Source organism: Dermacentor silvarum, chromosome 4 (genome assembly GCF_013339745.2).
Source record: "Dermacentor silvarum isolate Dsil-2018 chromosome 4, BIME_Dsil_1.4, whole genome shotgun sequence".
NCBI classification, from domain to species: Eukaryota; Metazoa; Arthropoda; class Arachnida; order Ixodida; family Ixodidae; genus Dermacentor; species Dermacentor silvarum.
Window position 1 is genome coordinate 9,311,552 of NC_051157.2, and position 19,597 is coordinate 9,331,148.

The window sequence follows — 19,597 nt, forward strand, 5'->3', positions numbered from 1 at the left end:
TAGCGTGGTCAAAATGGCGCCCGTTGAAAGCAGCAGCAGCCTACGGACGCCATCGCAAGATGACGCATACTCCGCTACGAGTCTTGATGATAGCAGTGAGCAAAAACGAACCCGAAACTGCAAATTTTACGCTGAAAACTCCCACGCCACAAAAACCCGCATATAATACGAGGTGTTTTTTCTAAATTTTACCATGTAAAATTTCTGCCTCGTATTATATGCGGGTTTTTACGGTATAACTTATGAAGTGGCGTGGGAGCATTGTAGTAAGCAGTCTATTTTGCTATAGAACACGTACGTTGCATGGGCTGCTCATTGTCATACAGTCAATTTCCGATTTTTCGGACTCTCTAGGGGCTGCAGAAACGTCAGAAAAATTGGGCAGTCCGAAAAAACGAATGCATTCCTTTTACTGCCCTCCAAGGACTCAAATCGCCACTGACGCATCCGAAATAGCTCTGAAAGCCTGCCAGTACACTTATTAGGCGTATCAGTGCTCGTACCGTGATAGGAGTCAGCGGGTGCACGCATGTATAATTAAGGAATACATAGTGTCCCGTGACAATTGCCCCTTCCCACTCTTAGTATGCTTCACCGCTATACTTAAAGGGACACTAAATAGAAACAGGAAGTTCAGCTGGAATAAAAGAGGGACCTTCAGGAATGCATTCAGTTTTTGTTGGGTGCAAAAATATGAGTTATTAGCGGAGAAATTTTTAAACGAAGACCAAATATCTCTTCCTCAATATCTCTCGCCCCAGATTCGGCGCTGAAGCAGTGTCGTCACGGATTTTGTTGCTCTCAGCAAATCAGAGGGCGCCATGATACGTCACCACTTGCGTAAATGGCCGAGGCGCTCGCTCAATCATAGGCTGCATGGCCGCTGCGTTTGCGTTCGCTGCGACTTTTGCTTAGGTGTTCTGTGGCCGCGATGGATACCGTTGCTGACGCTGAACCTTGCAACGAAGAGCTCGCCAGGGAAGCAGGACGCATTTGAGCGACTTCAGCACTGAAACGGAGCACGAAATGATCCTCCGTGCTCGCGCGGTAGGTGTTTCTGCATACGATGGTGGTGAGCAGCCGGCCACGCCAACAGAAAGCGAAGCCCCGGTCTGCCAGGCGACGATGTTCCCGACAGAACAAGCGTAGAAAGTTGCGCGCGTACTCGGTATGTTTTTTTCGTGTCTTTCTTTAATTACATTCAGCACTCACCGAGCCGCCACTTTGCTGCTGCAGGGGCATCAGTAGGGGATTTGATGAAGGCGACATTGATGGGACAGCTGCTTGAGAAAGGACTGGCCTTTGAGGCACGCCAAGATACTTTCCAAGAGCAGGTTTATATACATAATCCGAGGGCAAGAAATGCAGAGAGCACACCATCGGTTTCTCTGACTCTTGCTGTTTTATCATCGGCAGAGCACTGAGCCATTGCAAACTCCGGGGCTCATCGCGCGGCACCACATGAAAGGACACAGTTGGGTCAACACTGCTGCTGCCCCTGAACAAGTGCCCTAGCGCCATTTATACAGCCCTCAACACTACACACACGAGGAATTTTCTGGCTGTTTCCCGTGAAGTCAACGTTTTTCGAGCCAAGCAACACGCAACCAAACACTGCAACACTGTAGAGCGGAACAGGCGCGCGCGACGATGCATGGAGCAAAAACGAAACTATGAAACTAACACAACCGCAGGTAGCGCCATGCCGTTTTTTCTTATTACTTATTTAATTTTGCGCTAAACTTGTACGTCCTCAGTTGAAATGGCTTAAAAAGTTGGCAAATGCTGTTTATGTACGTTTAAGGTGTATTTCATTTTGCGTTTTATTAACAGTGATAAATCGCTCTCGACCAATCGCGGCCGGGCTGCGTTTGTGTTCTCCGACGTCACGAACGCATAGTGCGGGAAATTTGAAGGGGCATCAGCACCTGTCCTTCAGTTTTTCGCTATTTTCTCACTTATTAAACCTCTGTTCGTAATTAAGAATTGTATGTCTGTGATCGTGATAGGATAATCTACCATTAAAGCTGAACTTCCCATTTCTCTTTAGTGTCCCTTTAAATGTATACTTCACTGCGTAACACTGATGTATTGAAGCGAAGCTGACTTTCGGGAACCAGCATTATGCAACGTACCGTGCTTTCCGAGCTTCCAAGACACTGGCGAGGATTACAAAGGCGGAGTGGGTGCCATTGCTATCAGCGGTGAATTGTTTCAATGAAAAACAAGGCACCGAACTGAAAGAAGCTTGGTAGCGAACATCGAATTAGCTAGGCCTAGCATTGCTGCGGTGGTAGCTTTGGCTGCTAGCGGATCTGCAGCGAGCGCACTGGTTTGAGAAGGCGAGATAATCAAAATTGCGGCGATGGTGGCTACTATTAATGCCGTTTCGGACCTGCGGTCATGGCAAAAACTCGGGAAAATCAGACGATGAAGGTATTTTGCGTCCGAAATTTCGGATGTTCTTATACTCTATAGGGTACGTGGCGGTGGCGCGAAGGCGTCCGAATTATCGGGCATGTCTGAGAAATCGAGCATCTGGAAAACCGGTCGTTGGCTGTATATCCGATATATTGTTATAACTGGTATCATTATTAGTGGCTTTGACTACACCTACATTGCTGGATGTTTATTGGTGTTAAGACATCATTCAAAATAATTTTAGCTGTTGTTTATTTCTGAGTAAAATAGCTGGGTGGAGAGAGTCTGACCTTGCTGATTTCCTTCAAATAAGTTTACTCTTTAGCTTACCATCAGATGTGTACAGCCTTCTATTGTCCTGACACTGTTCTTTTTCCTGCCTTTCCCAGCCAAGTGCTTTTGGGGTGCGGCCAGCATTTGGTACAGCCACCACATCTACGCCTTCCACCTTTGGGTTTGGCAGTACAGCCAATACCGGAACATCGCTGTTTGGGGCTAAGCAGCCAGCTTTTACCTTTGGGTCGAATACACCAGCCTTTGGTGCCACCAACACAACAGGCTTCGGTATGTAATGACATTACCTGCATCAACAAATGGTGATATGCTTCTGTGTAAAATCTCAATAACCTAAACAAACGTGAACGTCTCAGCAATTCATATGGATACCCTGTGTTTATAGCAGAAAGCACGAAGTAGTGTAAAGCCACTGGGACAGAGAGACTGTTGATTTAAAGCTATGTTGCCCTGTGGAAAAATATGTCTCTCATTAAAACCTTATGGGAAAGGAAGCTGCCTATACTATAGTAAAATCTCTTTAATTCGAATTTCGCGGGGATGCTACGAAAATTAGAATTATACAAAATTCGAACTAATTATCGGTTGCGGTGTGGATTTCAGTGTGAATTAACGGGATGCGTTACATATTACTTTCAATACATTGTTGGACGGACCACGGCAGCTACTTCGAATTATGAAAAATTTCGAATTAACGAGTTGTGAATTAACAAGCTTTTACTGTACTAGTGTGCATTTGTGATATGGTGATGTGGCGTCAGTGGTTGTTTTATTTTGTGTAGCAGTCTGAGTGCAGTAGGTCAACCATGCATGGAGTTTTTGGGACGCACATCTTTGGGGGAAAAGCTTGACTATGCTGCTGTGTATGGTAGCGAAGTCACATTGAACAATAACAGCATTGCTGAGGACACTGTTGTTCTTGCTAAAGAAATTCATTAGTTGTGAAATCTAAAGAAATCTAAAAAGACATGCATTGCTTTATACAGTTAAACCTAACGAACCTCCATATACCGAATTCCTGGATATAACGAAGTTTTTCTATTCCCCGCCGTTACTCCATAGAAGCACATGTATTTGAGACCTCTACGTAATGAAGTTGCAGCGGGAAACCCCGTCGAAATAACGAATTGTCCCCACCGGCAACCTAGAGATTTCGCCCCAAATTTTGTCATTTTTGTGCGAGCAGCAACCGCAGCATCTTCTCCGCAGCGACGGAATGCAAAGCGGCAGCGTCGCGCTTGGCACGCTCGAATTCACGGCGACTGCGAGGCGAGAGCGAGCGCACGTGTGCGTGCGTGTGCGAGGCGGGCTTGCATCCCTCGACCCGGCAATCTTGCCGCTGCGGGCGTGACCTTTCCCCCTCCCTTCATTCAAACCTGATCCTGTCGCTTGCTGCAGCTGGCCTAGCCTGCCAAGTCGGCACTCTCCTTTTCCTGTTGATGTTGCCGAAGGAAAAAAAAAGTTTTTTTTTTTCCAACGCGCTGGCAGTGCCACTCTTTGGTTACTGCGCAAGTCTCTGCACTTTACTTCACTAACCTGACACTAGGTGACACTATACGACGCTACGACGCCATCGTGTCGCTCGCTCTTCATTTCCGACGACACGCGGTTGTGCGAAACGACACTCGTCCACGAACCCAGTACCTGGTGTACATATGGTAAGCATTTCGGTACATACGGTACATACGGTAAGCGTAGTACATACGGTAAGCATTTCTTTTTCGAATTTTCGTGCTGAACCTGCATATAATGAAATCCTCTTTATAACGAAGTTTTTTGGGAATTTGTCAATTTCGTTATATCCAGGTTTAACTGTACAATCATAAATAAACACGGAAAGTGGCAGGACTTCAAAAAAATTCAAGAAATGAAATCAGGCAATCTAATGAGGAAAACTGTGGGCTCTCTGCTGAGTGTAATGAATAGTATTTGGCTCAGTTATTCATGGCAGCATGCACAGCAAATGGGCAGGTTTGTTTGCCACGTTCATTAATTCTATCAGGGCCCCTTTAAGCGGATGTGTATCTGTTCTCCTTATTGTGCCTGAGCACTTTGTAAAGCATCTGGGGTTCTCTTAGGCTGCTGTGGTTGAGGATCCATGCTGTAGTCGGCGCTTGTCACGTGCCAAATGCCTATCATGTGTAAGCGTGTCAGTGTAATGAAGCCAGTTGGGCCGGTTGGCTGGGGCTTATTCTTAAAACGGTGTCTTAACACTACTTTAAAAGAGCACAGCAATTCTTTGAAAGGGTTAGTTTCTCTGTACCTCGCCTTACACTGCAACATGTGTGGCAGTGTCTCTGAATCTGGCAGGACGACAGTTTCGTTTAGACACAAGGAACAGTTAAGGATGGACATGGGTTCTGGGAAAAGCATTTCTCTTATTGACTGTAGACAGTTGAAATTTACAGCAAGTATTTAATTTCATATGTTGATTGCAAATGCGCAATTAGCCTTTTTTTTTCTGTCAATACAAAAAAAGTTTTAAATGTTTGTGTGTTATAAATTTGGGAGGTGAGTTGCACGAAATGTACTGCAGCGAGAGAACTAAAATCAAGCAGGTATGTTTCTGAATGTCGAAAGAGCGCAACTTAGCATTTTAATGTTTGCATCTTTATTTTAGACAAAGTTATGAAATTCAATTTTAAGCGCATTGCAAGTGTGAATTTTGTGAGGAATTTCTACAAGATTTCAAAATGTTGCCATGTCCTAAAACACTGTATTATAGTGCTTCTGCTATTTGTGGCTCTCTAGCATTCAGGCAATAAAAAAAAATATTAGTAAACGAATTGAATGGGTAGCACAGAGGCAGTGCTGCTCCCAAAATTTGCGACTTGTAAAAATCATTTGTTTAGAGAAACGCAAAAAGCTAAAAAGAGTGCAATAATATATATTTCACGCTACAAAACTAGGTAGCGTTCTTGTGAAGCAGCATTGAAGGCTTGTTTTTGGCAGGAAAGTAAGCCAGAAAGATGCTCTTTCAAACGAAACCTAGGTGGCCTGGCTCTGATAAGCAATATTGAATTGGTGAACTGCACAAAATACAGTCAACGCGAGATTTTTCGGACTCCCTAGGGGCTGCAAAATTGTCAGAAAAATCAGTTAGTCCGAAAAAACCTCAAGGGCCCAAACTGTCACAGGCACGTCCAAAATAACTATGAAGGCCTGTCAGTACACTAATTAGGCGTATCCTAGCGCGTACTGTGCTAGGAGTCGGCAGGTGCTCGCGTGTATAATTAAAGAATATACATACCGTATCCAGTGACAATTGCCCCTTCCCACTCTTGATATGCTTCACCGCAATACTTTGCATATGCATCACTGTGTAATACGGCTGTATTGAGGCGAAGCCGACTTTCAGGAAACGGCATTATGCGATGCGTCGTGCTTTCCGAGTTTCCAAGACATTGGTGAGGATTACAAAGGCGGAGTCGGCGCCATTGCTAACAGCGGCGAATTTTTTCAATGAAAAGCACGGCCTTGAACAGAAGGAAGCTTGGTGGCGAACATTGAAGTAGCTAGACTTAGTGTTGCCGCGGTGGTAGCTATGGCTGCCAGTGGATCTGCGTGCGAGAGCGTCGGTTCAAGGAGGTGAGATAATCAAAATGGCGGAGGTGGTGGCTTCGGTTAATGCCGTTTCGGACTTAGAGTCATGGCAAAAAGTCCGGAAAATCAGATGGCGAAGGTATTTTGCATGCGAAATTTCAGACGTTTTTTATACATTGACTCTATGGGGTACGTGGCGGTACTGCGAAGGCGTCCGAATTATCGGGCATGTCTGAAAAATTGGGTGTCCGGAAAATCGGTTGTTCACTGCAAGTCATTTTTATTATTGCAAAACGTGCGAATGGACAAGCGAAGAACACAGAGCAAGTGTTCACAAACTTGCAGAGTTTGGCATTTTAATGAAGTTATTTTCAGTACTTTTTTGGATGAAACTGAGCATCTTGTAAGAGGAATACAGTTTTTTTCTTCGAGTACGCGTCTTTTTAACTCTTTCCGTACCGCGCCCATTGGGCATCGTTAGCCCTCTATCGATGGTTTGAAATGCTGCTTTCGAGACCTTCCGCGCCGCTCACGGACATACTGGGCTATCAGACGTGAAATAGGAGAAAGTATATTTTTGTTTTCTAAGCAGTTCTCTTTTTTCCCTCCAGGCGGTGATTTTAAACGCGCTCTGAAGTTTCATGATCGTCAAAGCAGAACGCAAAAATGTCCGGCTCCGGAAATGCCGCACGCGATTCGGGAGATAGCAGATATCGCGATTCCACTGCCTCTGCGGCTGATATCAATACATCGAATAGCAGTGAGTCAGAGGACGCTGACTTTTCATTGGACTTTGAGTCTGAAATCGACGACGACGCAAACCAGCCCGGAACATCGGCGGCTGTAGCCCGGCACGCCCAACTGTAGTGCTTGCTATAAAATTTTTATAGCGGAATACCTGTTCAATGAAAAATTTTAATTTTTTTGCAGATAGTGCCTAATAGACGGCAATATATTTTGTATATCTCATAATTTTCGTAACATTTCTTTCTTAGTAGATGCAAGCGTGTCTTTACAAACTTTGTTCAATGTTATCGCACAATCTTGATCTTAACAATTTATATCTTTTTATGACATACACTTCGTTAATAAAACTTATGTGTGAAAAGTGCATTCATTTTGCTTTCTGTTTATGTATTACATTAAATATTGAGTGCAGTAGTTCCTTCAGAAAAAAAACATCTACCGTAACATACGAAAAACATCTAGTTTCCCCATGGTAGGGAAAGAGTTAAGCTAGTTTTCTACCAACAGGTGCACCATGATATTTCCACATGGTGTGGCAATATGTAGATAAGAATAAAAAAAATAACAAATGAAAATTACGTTCCTTTTAAAACTTCTATTAATCGAAGATCTTCCCCCTTAATGTGAGAATTAGTGCAAGTTTTTTTTTCATCAGCGAATATCTGAACACTTGTCAGCTGACCTCCCATCGCATTGTGCGAAAAGAACTTGATTACATTGTGGAATATTGAGTGCACTGATCTTGTCTTGATTTCTTTGACCAATGTGCTATTTCTATGCCAACGTATCTGTTCTTGCATTTTATTTTGAACTAAGTGCTTGAGTGTGCTTTTCCCAATAAACCCTCAGGTGCAAGTCGGTGATTTCGTCAGCTCTCCTTCAGGTCCCTTGTTTGTTTGCGCTATTAATGTTTTTAAGAGTGAGCCTGTTGGTCTAGCTAGTGAAAGGTACAGTAGCTTGCAGCTGCTCAAACACTTTAATTCCAGGAGGCTTCTCTGCGACAGGCACTTCGACGGGTGGCCTCTTTGGTGCGGCCAAGACGACGCCATCTTTCGGAACCACCACCACTCCTGCGTTTGGCAGCACAGGCTTTGGCACCACCCCCGCTTTTGGCACAACAGGTACCCTTGGCACTCCTGCCACTGGAGGACTGTTTGGTGCAAGCACTGCGGCAAAGCCTACTGGCTTCAACTTTGGAGGCACAACTACTACCACACCTTTTGCAGGTACGTCAGCGTTTGCTGAAGGGGGGTTCAGACCAGGAAAAACAGCATAGTAGACAGAACATGAGGAACGGACAGACAACAGTGCTGACTAACTACCAAGTGTTTATTTTTCCAAGCTGCATTCTATAGCATCAGTGTTCATTGTGCTGTTTTTACTGCTCAAGTGATGAACCAGCCAGCTTGAATACATGCACTTCTTCAGTGTTTCAGAGCTGATGCATTTCCTTTCATTTTTTGTTGGCACTGATGTGCTCCATACTTGCCTTGGTCAAGTGTAGGTTGCCTTTTATGTATTTGTATGTAGTCTGCAAAATTGCGAAATTTTATGTATCCAGCTTGCAAAGTCAGTAGTTCTGTGTTGTCTCTACAAATAGTTGTTGTGGCCTCTAGTCTATCTAGTTGTAATGTCTGTAATGTCTAGTTGTAATAGTTGTAATGTCTGTGGCCTCTATTCTATCTCAACTGGAAAAGTTTGCTCTTCGACCATAGTACAATCGAATCTTGTTAACTCGAGCATGCCCAATTTGAACTTCCGGTTTATTCCAACAGATGCTGTGGTTCCGTCAAAGCTATGTGTATTCCAATGGACGAAAACGCAGAGTAATTCAAACGCGCAAGCATTTGCAACGGTTAATTCAAACATACCGCGCTCCGACAATGCTCTCAGCTGCGCGCCAAATGATGTGATGGCGCTGCCGACCAGTATTGCTCCAACCCCCCTCGTAGAGCAAAAGCTTAGGAGAGACCCTTCAACGCCGTGTGCCATGAAAAAAAGAAAAAGAGCACTGCAGAAATTTCACCCTCTCTCAAATGGCAAGGCCGTTTCTGTGTTGTGCCAGAACACACGTGTGCATACCTGCGTCTCAGCCATGTGGAGAAAATGGCATTGAATCCTTCTCCTTTCTGCTCCCTCTATTTTCTGGTCACATGTTGACCTTGAACGCTGTGGCCCAGAGGGAAGCAGTGGGGAAGGCCCAGTCCGGCCAGTGAAACTGCCCACGCCGGCCAACGCTCGCTTCCCGATAACGGCAGAAAACGAAACTTCAGGGAGCGGGCTAGGCTAGCGCCGGCATGGCAGCAGGCATGCACAGAGACAGTTGAAGCAAACTGCAAACCCTGTGCAGCATAAAAAAAAAAAGTTGGTTGGTATGTGGTTTTTTATTTCGGCGAGAAATCGGGTTTGATTTTCCTGAAACATGTTTCAGGGTGAAAAAATTGGGTAAAATCGGGTTTTACCCAAAAAGGGACAACCCTAAGTATATGTCGACATATAAAAATGATCCTTGAGTAATTGGAGTATGCAGTGACACAATAATGAATGCTCTAGACCAGGGGTTCTCAAGCATGTGCGTTCCAGGGAACCCTGCTAAGCTCCATGAAGCACCAAGGAAACCCCCCCCCCCCCCCCCCAATTCGATCCTAAGTAACCGAATGTCGAATTATCCAGGGTATCAAGATAACAATACATGAATGGTTACTACGTCAACAGGCTTTTATTTACCGAATGAATCATCAAGTCTTGCTTCTATATCGCACAAGAGCAGTGTGGAAGCTGAAATTCTCGTCATCTCATGACTGATTAGAGCTAGCAATGGCGAAGGCCTCGCGACATCCATCGCAGCATGTTTGCGGCGCGGCTCTTCATCTGAGACACGCTTTTCACTACCGCGCGCACATTCCCGATTATTTTTTGCTAGTGAGCTGGTCACCAACAAATTGTCCGTCCATCGCGATGTAGCCGGTGCTCTTCATCTTCGACAGCTTTGCACCGAGTCAAAGTGAAACTACTGCTTGCCTGCAACCGCTGCGGACGAAACCGCGGCCGTTATCAACGCGATCATGGACTGGCGACCTTGCGGTTCAGAAGGCAGGCGGCCGACGCACGCACCAAGTCAAAACGAAACTACTGTTTGCTGCAACAAGTGCGCACGAAACCGCGGTCGCTATCGACGCGATCATGGATGGTGACTACGCAGTTGTGAAGGCACGCAGCCGACGCGCACACCGAGTCAAAACGTAACTACTGTTTGCTGTAACCGCTGTGGACGAAATCGTGGCGACTATCGATGCGACCATAGGTGGCAACTACGCACTATGAAGGCACGCGGCTAGCTGCCAACACGGTGTTACGCGCAGCGATTACTGCGAGAATAAAGGCTTTGAGGGCACAATTAGACACGAAGCATTCAGGCGTTGCCGCCAGTCACGTATTGCATACGTTTGCCGCTTAGGACCATAGCGATGCGGACTGTGTTGCTTCGTTTTTTGACGCTAGCGCTGTTTTTGCTCTCTTGCGGCGCGCATTTGCGGTGCTCCACGCAATAATTTTTTTTATTCCACTGACGTATATGTCCGTGCGCACGCTATCGGCACCTACGCTGTCTACAAACGGGAGAAATGCGCATGGTGCTAAGTTACGGCCTCCGAGATTCAAGTGCAAAAGCTTAGGCTTAGGGGCCCATGGCTGCCCGTTTTCGGAGTTTTCAGAGGTTGGGTGGCTACAAGCTGCTTGCGGATTTATTGAGCAGTTCGTGTGTTGCCGTTACACACTGTGATGTGCTTTTTGACGCTTGGGCATGGGTTCTGTGGATCGAGCGCACGTCGTGTGCGCTGTTTTTTAGCCACTTGGCGAGCGAGGGACCACGGAAAATTTATCAGTGGCTCGCGGAACCCCGAGCAGGGGCCTGCAGAACCCCAGGGTTTCGCAGAACCCACTTTGAGAAACCATGCTCTAGACTGATTGCAACCAAAATTACAGCTTGTCAAACTTTTTAAAGTGTGGACTCATTGTAACACCCAGGACAAATTATTATTTTTTTAATATTTCTGTCACAATATTTGTCTATATTTTGTACCTACTGCAATTTCTATTTGTCTACTTTCTGACAAATAATTAATTGACAGAAATACTGTTTTGAAAGAACAAGTAAAAACATTTCACAACCTGTTAATGATTATTATAACAGAGGCTAAATCAATCGAGGATGATATAGGGATCCAATCAAGCAAGAATAAGTGCTCTACACCTAATCTGGAGCAATGGGACGTATAAAGATATTTGGGCCAATTTTGGGCTCGAAAAAGCAGGGTCTCCCCTTAATTCGACCCTGACGGGACCGACGAAATAGTTTGCACTATAAAACGGGTTGAATTATACAAGAGGTAGAAATACGCATCAAAGGCACCGCTGATCATTTGGCAGCATTTTCCCGATTCTAACATGTCCCTGAATCGTATGTGCAACCACTTCTTATGAGCTCAAAGTAAAAAACTAGCGTGAAAACGACATTAGATCTCCTAAATCAAGTAGAAGTTGAACGAGCAACTCATTTTTAGCAAGAAAAATGCAGCATGCTTATGATTCTGGCAATAAGAAAAAGACAAAGCGAGTGAACTTTACCTTCATAAAATGGAAATTCATGACCATCGTCATCACTCTCAAACAGCACTTAGTGCTGTGTATGAAAAGCAACAACATGTCATCCTCCGTACAGTTCATAGTATGTGTGATATTCTGCTTTTATTAAACGACTCCGCAACAACTATATGTGATGGTGGCGTTTGCCGAGTCTGACTTCGCTAGTTTGTCCTGGGACTTATGAAATTGTCTGGAATGCCAAGAACAACATGATTTGTTGCCACTAGTTTAATGTGTAAACTAACATCGTTTGAATGTGCTTTCATAATCAGACTAAAAGGAATGCAGCATTGTCATGTCATGAAAGGTTTTCTGTTGCCATCTTGTGATGGCAATGAAGCTGGCTAGGCTTGTTCTGACGGTAGGCGGTTGTGAACATGGTTTTGCCTTCGTATCGAATTGAGCCTTGCAGGCAACATTAGAACTAATTTTCTTGGAAAAAGAAGGTGTGTTTTAGAATCAAGCAAATACTGCAGTCATTTATTGCGATCTAGCATTTTCGCTTTAAAGTCTTCCTGTGGCAGGCCAAAGATTGGTGCTTTTCAATGGGAGATGACGTGTTCGATGCATTCACTGTACCCTGAGGACCATCAAGACAGACGATGCTGATTTTGGTGTCACTATTTAGGTCAGGCTCTTGCGTGCAAGTGAAGCCAATCAAGTGAATTATCAAATGAATTACAGTTAAACCTGCTTATAATGAACCTCCATATATTGAATTCCTGGATATAATGAACTTTTATTGCGATAGCAATTATATGGACACTCAAAAGCAGATTTCTGCCGTCGGCGTCGCCGTCGCCGTGAGGTTCCGTATGACGTCAATGGAGATGAAATCGTCGCCGCGCGCTGAACGCTGTATGTGCGAGTGAAAGGGCGCGAGGGGCGCGCGCTTTCACGGGGAGTGAACGCACGGTGGAGAACAAACGCGCGTTCTGCGCCGTGCTCGCTTAAGGGCTGCAGAAGTAGGCGTCTCATTCCTCCTTTACAATCACATATATGTAGAGCAAACGCGCCTTCTTCCGAAGCGCGAGAGGCCTTGGGGGAGGGGGGGGGGAGAGTGAGGGAAGGGAGGCTACGTTTATCTGCGGCACCAAGTGCCTATTTATATCAGAGGCTCCGGCAACAGTCACCAACGCTGCACGCATTTTGAGCGAACGTGGGCAAAACGCCGACGGCGTCGACAACAGTTCTGCGTGTTGCCGGTGCTGCTGCATGTCCAAGTTTATACAGCTGATTTATTTATTTATTTATTTACAGTACCCTCAGGGCCCAGAAGGGCGTTACAGAGGGGGTGGGTACAATAAAGCTAATATCATTACTCCGTATAGCTCTCTACAAATTTGCTATCGCAATTGATGCTTCGCCCTTTCAGGTGAAACTGCGACAACTTTTTCTATTCCTCGCCGTTACTCCATAGAAGCACATGTATTTGAGACCTCTATGCAATGAAGTGGCAGTGGGAGAGCCCCTCGAAATAACGATATTTTCCCGCCGACAACCTAGAGATTTCATCCCAAATTTTGTCATTTGTGCGCGAGCAGCAACCGGAAGCACCTTCTTTGCCGCGACGGAATGCGAAGCGCATTCTTTGCGTCTGCTCTATCAGCATGAAGTACCAAGTTGATCATGATGCTGCAGTTAAAAGGAAAGTGATCCTGTGTGCGGAGACGGACGGAAATCGGGCTGCATCACGGTCGTTCGGAGAGCTCGGCGCTCTCAAATTCACAATGACTGCGAGGCGAGAGCAAGCGCATCACGTGCGCTCGCTCTCGCTTCCGACGCTCTACACCAATCTACACCAATCTGAAAAAAAAACCATTTTTTTTTTCAATGCACTGGCAGCGCCACTCTTTGGTTACTGCGCAAGTCTCTGCGCTTCACTTCACTAGCCTGACACTAGGTGACACTGTACGACGCTACGACGCCATCGTGTCGCTCGCTCTGCGTTTCTGACGACGCGCGGTGGTGCGAAACGAGACGTGTCCACGCATCCAGTACCTGGTGTGACATTCCAAGGATGAGTGCTTCTATGAAGAAATGCAAGATATTGACCTTGTCTGCAGTTCGCTTTGAAGATAAGCCCGCGCGCGCACACACTTTTGCCACATCGCAGATCGCTTTCACGATACGGCGGCCGCCGCCGAAGTAAACGCCTCCCTTTCTCGCCTCCCCCGCCGTGCCTAGCGCTTCCCCCCCCTTCTCCCTTGCGCGCGCGAGATTGAGTCGGCTGACCCCCGCAAGCTTTTACTCGCACACACAGCGTACGGCGCGCGGCGTTATCGCCCTTCAACTTTATACGGAACATCTATGAGCCAAAACCAATTTTAGGGCCGCAACGCGTCTAGACACCATCTTTAGATATCAAATACGGACCTCAAGGGCCATACTTTTGCTGGCGGAAACCGAAAATACGTCTTAAGTGTTGCTCCCCGGCACTTTGGGCGGCCAATGCCATCGTCAAGCAACCAAGCCAAACGACATGAAAAGTCAAAATGGCCGCTCGGCTTGGCCTGGCGCGGCGTGGCAGTTCGTATGATGCGGGAACGGTCCCTCAGTTGCGATGTACCAGCGGGGTTACCCATACATTGGGTTCTATAGGAGCTGTGCCGGGACCGGCCGAAAATGACGTAACATCCGGGAAAATGCAGCACCCGGGACCGTAACAGCGGGGTTCTACTGTACAAAACTCTAGGGTCGGCTTAGATTCGAGGATTTTAAGAAATGCGCCCGTTTTTAACTCAAACTGATAAATGTGTCGCATAGTTAGCGCCATCTAGAAAAGTCAGTAGCGCAGCCGCTTCTAGCCGCGCCAGCAGCCAACTGAAGTACACGAGGGACGTCGCCATTTTGACCTGTGTCGTATCGGTAATATCGGTATGGTGTAGCATCGGTGCGAGACGTGACGTTATCATTATGGCACCAAGCAGGCGATGCCACTATAGTGCCGCTTCCTAACGAATACCGTATTTACTCTAATCTAACGCACACTTTTACCACGACCCTAAATCTGCGTTACCACATAGCCTCGGCATTTCAAAATGGCCAGCCTCACACGCGCATTGAGCCTAGGCTACTCTCTAGCCTAGCTACCGTAGCTTTCCTCCGTGTGCTGCAGTACACGTGCTTAGGCAATAGTCTACCGTCTGTCTTCACGCTCTTTGCGTCTGCTCTATCAGCATGAAGTACAGAGTGCATAATGATGCCGCATTTAAAAGGAAAGTGAACATGTGTGTGGAGACGGATGGAAATCGGGCTGCATCACGGTCGTTCGGAGAATCCGAAACTTGCGTGCGGGACTGGCGCAAACGGAAGGAAAGGATTTTCACCAGCAAAGCAATGCGGAATGGTTTCAATACCGAAGCAGGACGGAATCTGCGACGATCCAGTTCGGCAATACGATCGCCTTCGCCCTATCTTGAAAGCAATCTGCGACGGGGAAAGTCCGCCGCGTTGAAGCGAGAGGCATGCTAGCACGAAGGTCAATTCGCTCGCCGCGCTTCGTCACTCCAGCGTTTTCACAGTTCGTTTCTGCGGTCAACGAGCGAGATGTGTTCATGTTTGATAGTGCGCGCGTGACACCGTGCTTGTTAATTTATTTAGGAAGCGAATGTTTTCAAGTTTATATGGCCGATAAAACTGCTATTCTTACTTCGTATAGCGGTCTACTAATTTGCTAACGCATTCGATGCTTCGCCTTTCAGGCGAAATTGCAACTTTTTATTCATCGCAACTTCAGTGCATCGGGAGGAAATCTGCTTTTCTAAATGACAGAAAGTTGTATTTCTGTTTGAAAGCATGAGGTGCGCGGTACTGTAAAGGACTTTTTTTTTTTGTCGTCTTCATGGAAAATGGGTGGTGCGTCTTAGAATCGAATAAGTACGGTAGTTGTGCTAGCCGTAGAGGCATCGTCCAACGTTCAAGCCGGGCGGGACTTCGGCATTGATGAGAAAAAAGGTCACAGTTTCGCCCTAAGGGCGAAGCAATGAATGCGATAGCAACACAGCAATGTCATACGAAGTAAGGTGAGCGGCTTTGGTAGCAATATGAATTGTAGTAAACATGAGCTGATTAAGTAAGCAGGTGTGCTGCGGCGTAAGTAGACCGACATGAAGAGAGACTCGATGACCACGAGAAGGCGCGTGTGAAACGGTGGTGTTGATGGGAAGCGCTTCCCGTGGGCAGCGCGTGCGAAGGGACACACCTGTAGCGCTGCACTGCCGACCCGGGCAGCATTGCATGTGTAGCGTGCGTTGGAAAATGTGGCCCGACTATTACTAACTGATTGAACAAGCGTGGTGTGAGTGCGCACAAACAAACATGAATAGATCACACTGAATGACTGCAGACAACGACTGTCAAAACGCTGGCAGCAAGCGCATACGCCGCAGCAACGGGCGAAGATACGTGCGGTCTATCGCTTCAACGGAAACTGAGCGGCGAATGCACGGCGCATAAAAGTCAGAGCCGTGTGGAGATAAGCGACGGTGCGAGCGAGCGACGAGCGCGGTTGTTGGCAGAGTAGAAGTGCCAGCGCCGCAGACGCTGGCACTTCTACAAAGTGACCAGCGCCGCAGACGCTGTGACGGAAATCCAACTCAATGGTACTCTGTCGCAGAGTCGATGAGGGAGCGCGACAGCGATTATATAAAAGCATAATGACAGAAAATTTAGGGCAATTTGTAGTCGCAACCATACAAGGAATGACACTGGTTGCGGAACGGAACAGAATCGAGCCAAAGGAATGAAAATTGCAGCGCATACCAGTTGGTACGATCTTGGCCGCGTTACATGAGCGTGTCTGGGTTGTGTCTCTTCTAAATAGGGAAGAACTTATTCTAGGGACCTAAAAAAGTTGTCGTCAGTTACCTAGTGTCTCTTGTAACCATGTCTCTTGTATGCAATGTGTTTAACATGGCGAACATAGGAAAACGAACCAAACCATTTTCATATGTCTCTTAAACCAAGTGTGTCTTGTAACAGTGTCTCTTGTAACAAGATTTTACTAACCTTTTATGCTATAAAAGTGCATTCATTCTGCTTTTTTTTATGTATTACAAATATTAAGTACAGTAGTTCCTTCAGAAAAAAAAAAAGATATGGCATAATCTACAAAAAAAGAAAAAAAAAAAAGAAAACACCTATTTTCCCTCTTGGGTGGGAAAGAGTTGAGTAATGTTGTAGAGGCGTAATGGCCTTGAAGAACAGTGGTTCCAAGAATATTTGTTGTGTGACATCTATGCATGCACTCAGATTGCAGGAGTAATAAAACCTTGTGCTTTACTCTTTTCTCTATTTTAGGCTTTGGGCAAACTGGTCTCGGTGCTGGTACTACTTTTGGCAGTGCTGCACCAACCATGGGAAGGCAAGTGGACACTTTCTTCAGTTACATAATGCACAGTGCTATGCGCTTCAAACACTATAATCAGCCTGCATGGCAACCGGCACTTTTTGCACCACCGATGGTTGCTGGGGACCTGATAAATTGTGGTATCTGAATAAAAGCGAAGAACTTCGTGACACATTGTGACTGTCTTTGTCTCCCCAACGATCAACCAGTGCTCACTGGTGTTACAAAACGTGCAGGCCACTATGCGGGCCAATTATCGCAGCTTAATCACTGAGCTAATGAGTGAAATTACTGCAACAAGAAGTCAATGCACACAGGAAGGGAAGACAAACGCTTTGTCTTCCCTGCCTGTGTGCATCGCCTTTTCAGCAATGCAAGACCAAATAGCCCGACAATTAATTCTTCCTAATCACTGAGCACTAGGGCTGTGCGAATACTCGAATGTTACCGAATTGAATCAAATAGTGAATGTTCGAATAATTCGACTTGTGAATCGAATATCTACTATTTGATTTTCTTAATATTTAATGTTGAGACCTGTGCTGAGACCACATGTCGCGTGTGCCGCAGACCCCGTCATGCTCAATGCCACCTAAGCGAGCGTTTCACTTTGTTTTCGGCCCAAAAGGAGCGCCGATCGCGAGCTGCGAACGGGCCGTTCAGTCTGACACGTTAGCGGACTTTGTCACTGTGAGCACTTGTCGACGTTGGCTCTATGCAGGATCGCTCACACAGCACCCAGCCGGGCCACCTCTGTTGGCACAAGGTTTGTCTGGGTTGACAGAACCGATCGAAATGATAACGGGATGTGGACGAAGGGAAAGACGGCAATAGCAGTGCACACTAATCTCTAATCCACACCGCTGTCTTCTTCTCTCTTAATGTAATGCCTAACATTTTCCCTTCCATTGCTCGTTGCACGGTTCTTAACTTCTTCTCAAGCACCTTTGTTAGACTCGAAGTTTCTGCCCCAAATTTTAGTACCCGTAGAATGCTATAATTGTACACTTTTCTTTTCGAGGAAAGCGGTAAGCTGTCAGTCATTATTTGGTAATGCTTGCCGTATGCACTGCAACCCATTTTTATTCTTCCGTAAGTTTTCTTCTCATGATCTGGGTCCTCGGTGAGTAACTGACCTAGATAAACATACGCTTGCACAGATTCTAGAGGCTGACTGGCAATCATGAATTCTGGTTCTTTTGCCAGGCTATTGAACATTGGCTTTGTCTTCTCCATATTAGTCTTCAACTCTATTCTTACATTTGCTCAGCTAAGGTCCTTAAATCATTTGTTGCAATTCATTCCCATCGTGGCTGAACAGGACAGTGTCATGTGCAAACCGTAGGTTGCTGAGGTATTTGCTGTTAACTTACCTCACTTCTAATCTTTACCAGTCTAATAGCTTGAATACTTGAAATGCAGTAGCATAAAGTGAATAGCATTGGAGAGATTGTCTTCCTTGCCTGACTGGTTTTCTCCACTTTTCTTGTGAAGAACTAAGCTAGATTTGGAGTCTTTATAGATATTTGCTGAGATGTTCACGTATGCTTAACAACATACTGCAACCCTAATTTTGGATTGGAAGGACTTCAGATATAACAGACCTTTCTTATTGGAATATTGGGAGTGTTAACTGTATCGAGGTTCAGCTGTATCAAAGTTAAATTAAATTTGTTTAACATATCGAGTGTACTTTGTGACTCATATTGGAACAATTTCTTTCTTTAGCACGGATCCTAATGCAGCAGCAAATCAGCTACAGCAGCAGCAGACACAGCAGCTACTCCAGTACCTGTCCGCCAACCCGTATGGAGACAACCCGCTCTTCAGGAATGTGCTGAAGGTACTTATCTGTGGGGCATACCGTATTTACTCGATTCTAATGTGCCCTCGATTGTAACGCGCACCCGTTTTCTGTGACAAAAAAAAAAAGTCCTTTACAGTACTGTGCACCTCATGCTTTCAAACAGAAATACAACTTTCTCTCATTTGTAAAAACAGATTTCTTCCTGATACACTGAAGTTGCGATCAATAAAATAAGTTGCAGTTTCGCCCGAAAGGCGAAGCATCGAATGCCATAGCAAATTAGTAGACTGCTATACGAAGTAAGGATAGCAGTTTCATCGGCCGTATAAACTTGCAAACATTCGCTTACTAAATAAATTAATTAGCACGGTGTCACGCTGCGCACAAGCAAACATGAACACATCTCTGCTCGTTGACCGCGGAAACGAACCATCAAAACGCTCGAGTGACGAAGCGTGGCGAGCGAAATGACCTTCGTGCAATCATGCCTCTTGCTTCAACGCGACCTATAAGCCGCGAAAACACTGCGCACGGCGAACTTTCCTCGTCGCAGATTGCTTTTAAGATAGGGCCAAGGCGATCGTATCGCCGAAGTGGATCGTCGCAGATTACATCCTGCTTTGGTCCACTGAAACCGTTCCGCATTGCTTTGCTGGTGAAAATCCTCTCCTTCTGTTTGCACCAGACCCGAACGCAAGTTTCGGATTCTCCGAACGCCCGTGATGCAGCCCGATTTCCGTCTGTCTCTGCACACAGGATCACTTTCCTTTTAACTGCAGCATCGTGATGAA

General features: G+C 45.9%; 1 protein-coding gene across 1 annotated transcript in view; it reads left to right on the plus strand.

Moving 5' to 3' along the window:
* The window catches only part of LOC119449410 (nuclear pore complex protein Nup98-Nup96-like), a 186,190-nt gene that overhangs the window by 30,074 nt on the left and 136,519 nt on the right, over positions 1-19,597 (plus strand). Inside the window, 4 exon segments of the mRNA XM_037712580.2 lie at positions 2,811-2,985; positions 7,992-8,231; positions 16,951-17,014; positions 18,728-18,842. Of these exon segments, the coding sequence (XP_037568508.1) occupies positions 2,811-2,985; positions 7,992-8,231; positions 16,951-17,014; positions 18,728-18,842 (594 nt within the window).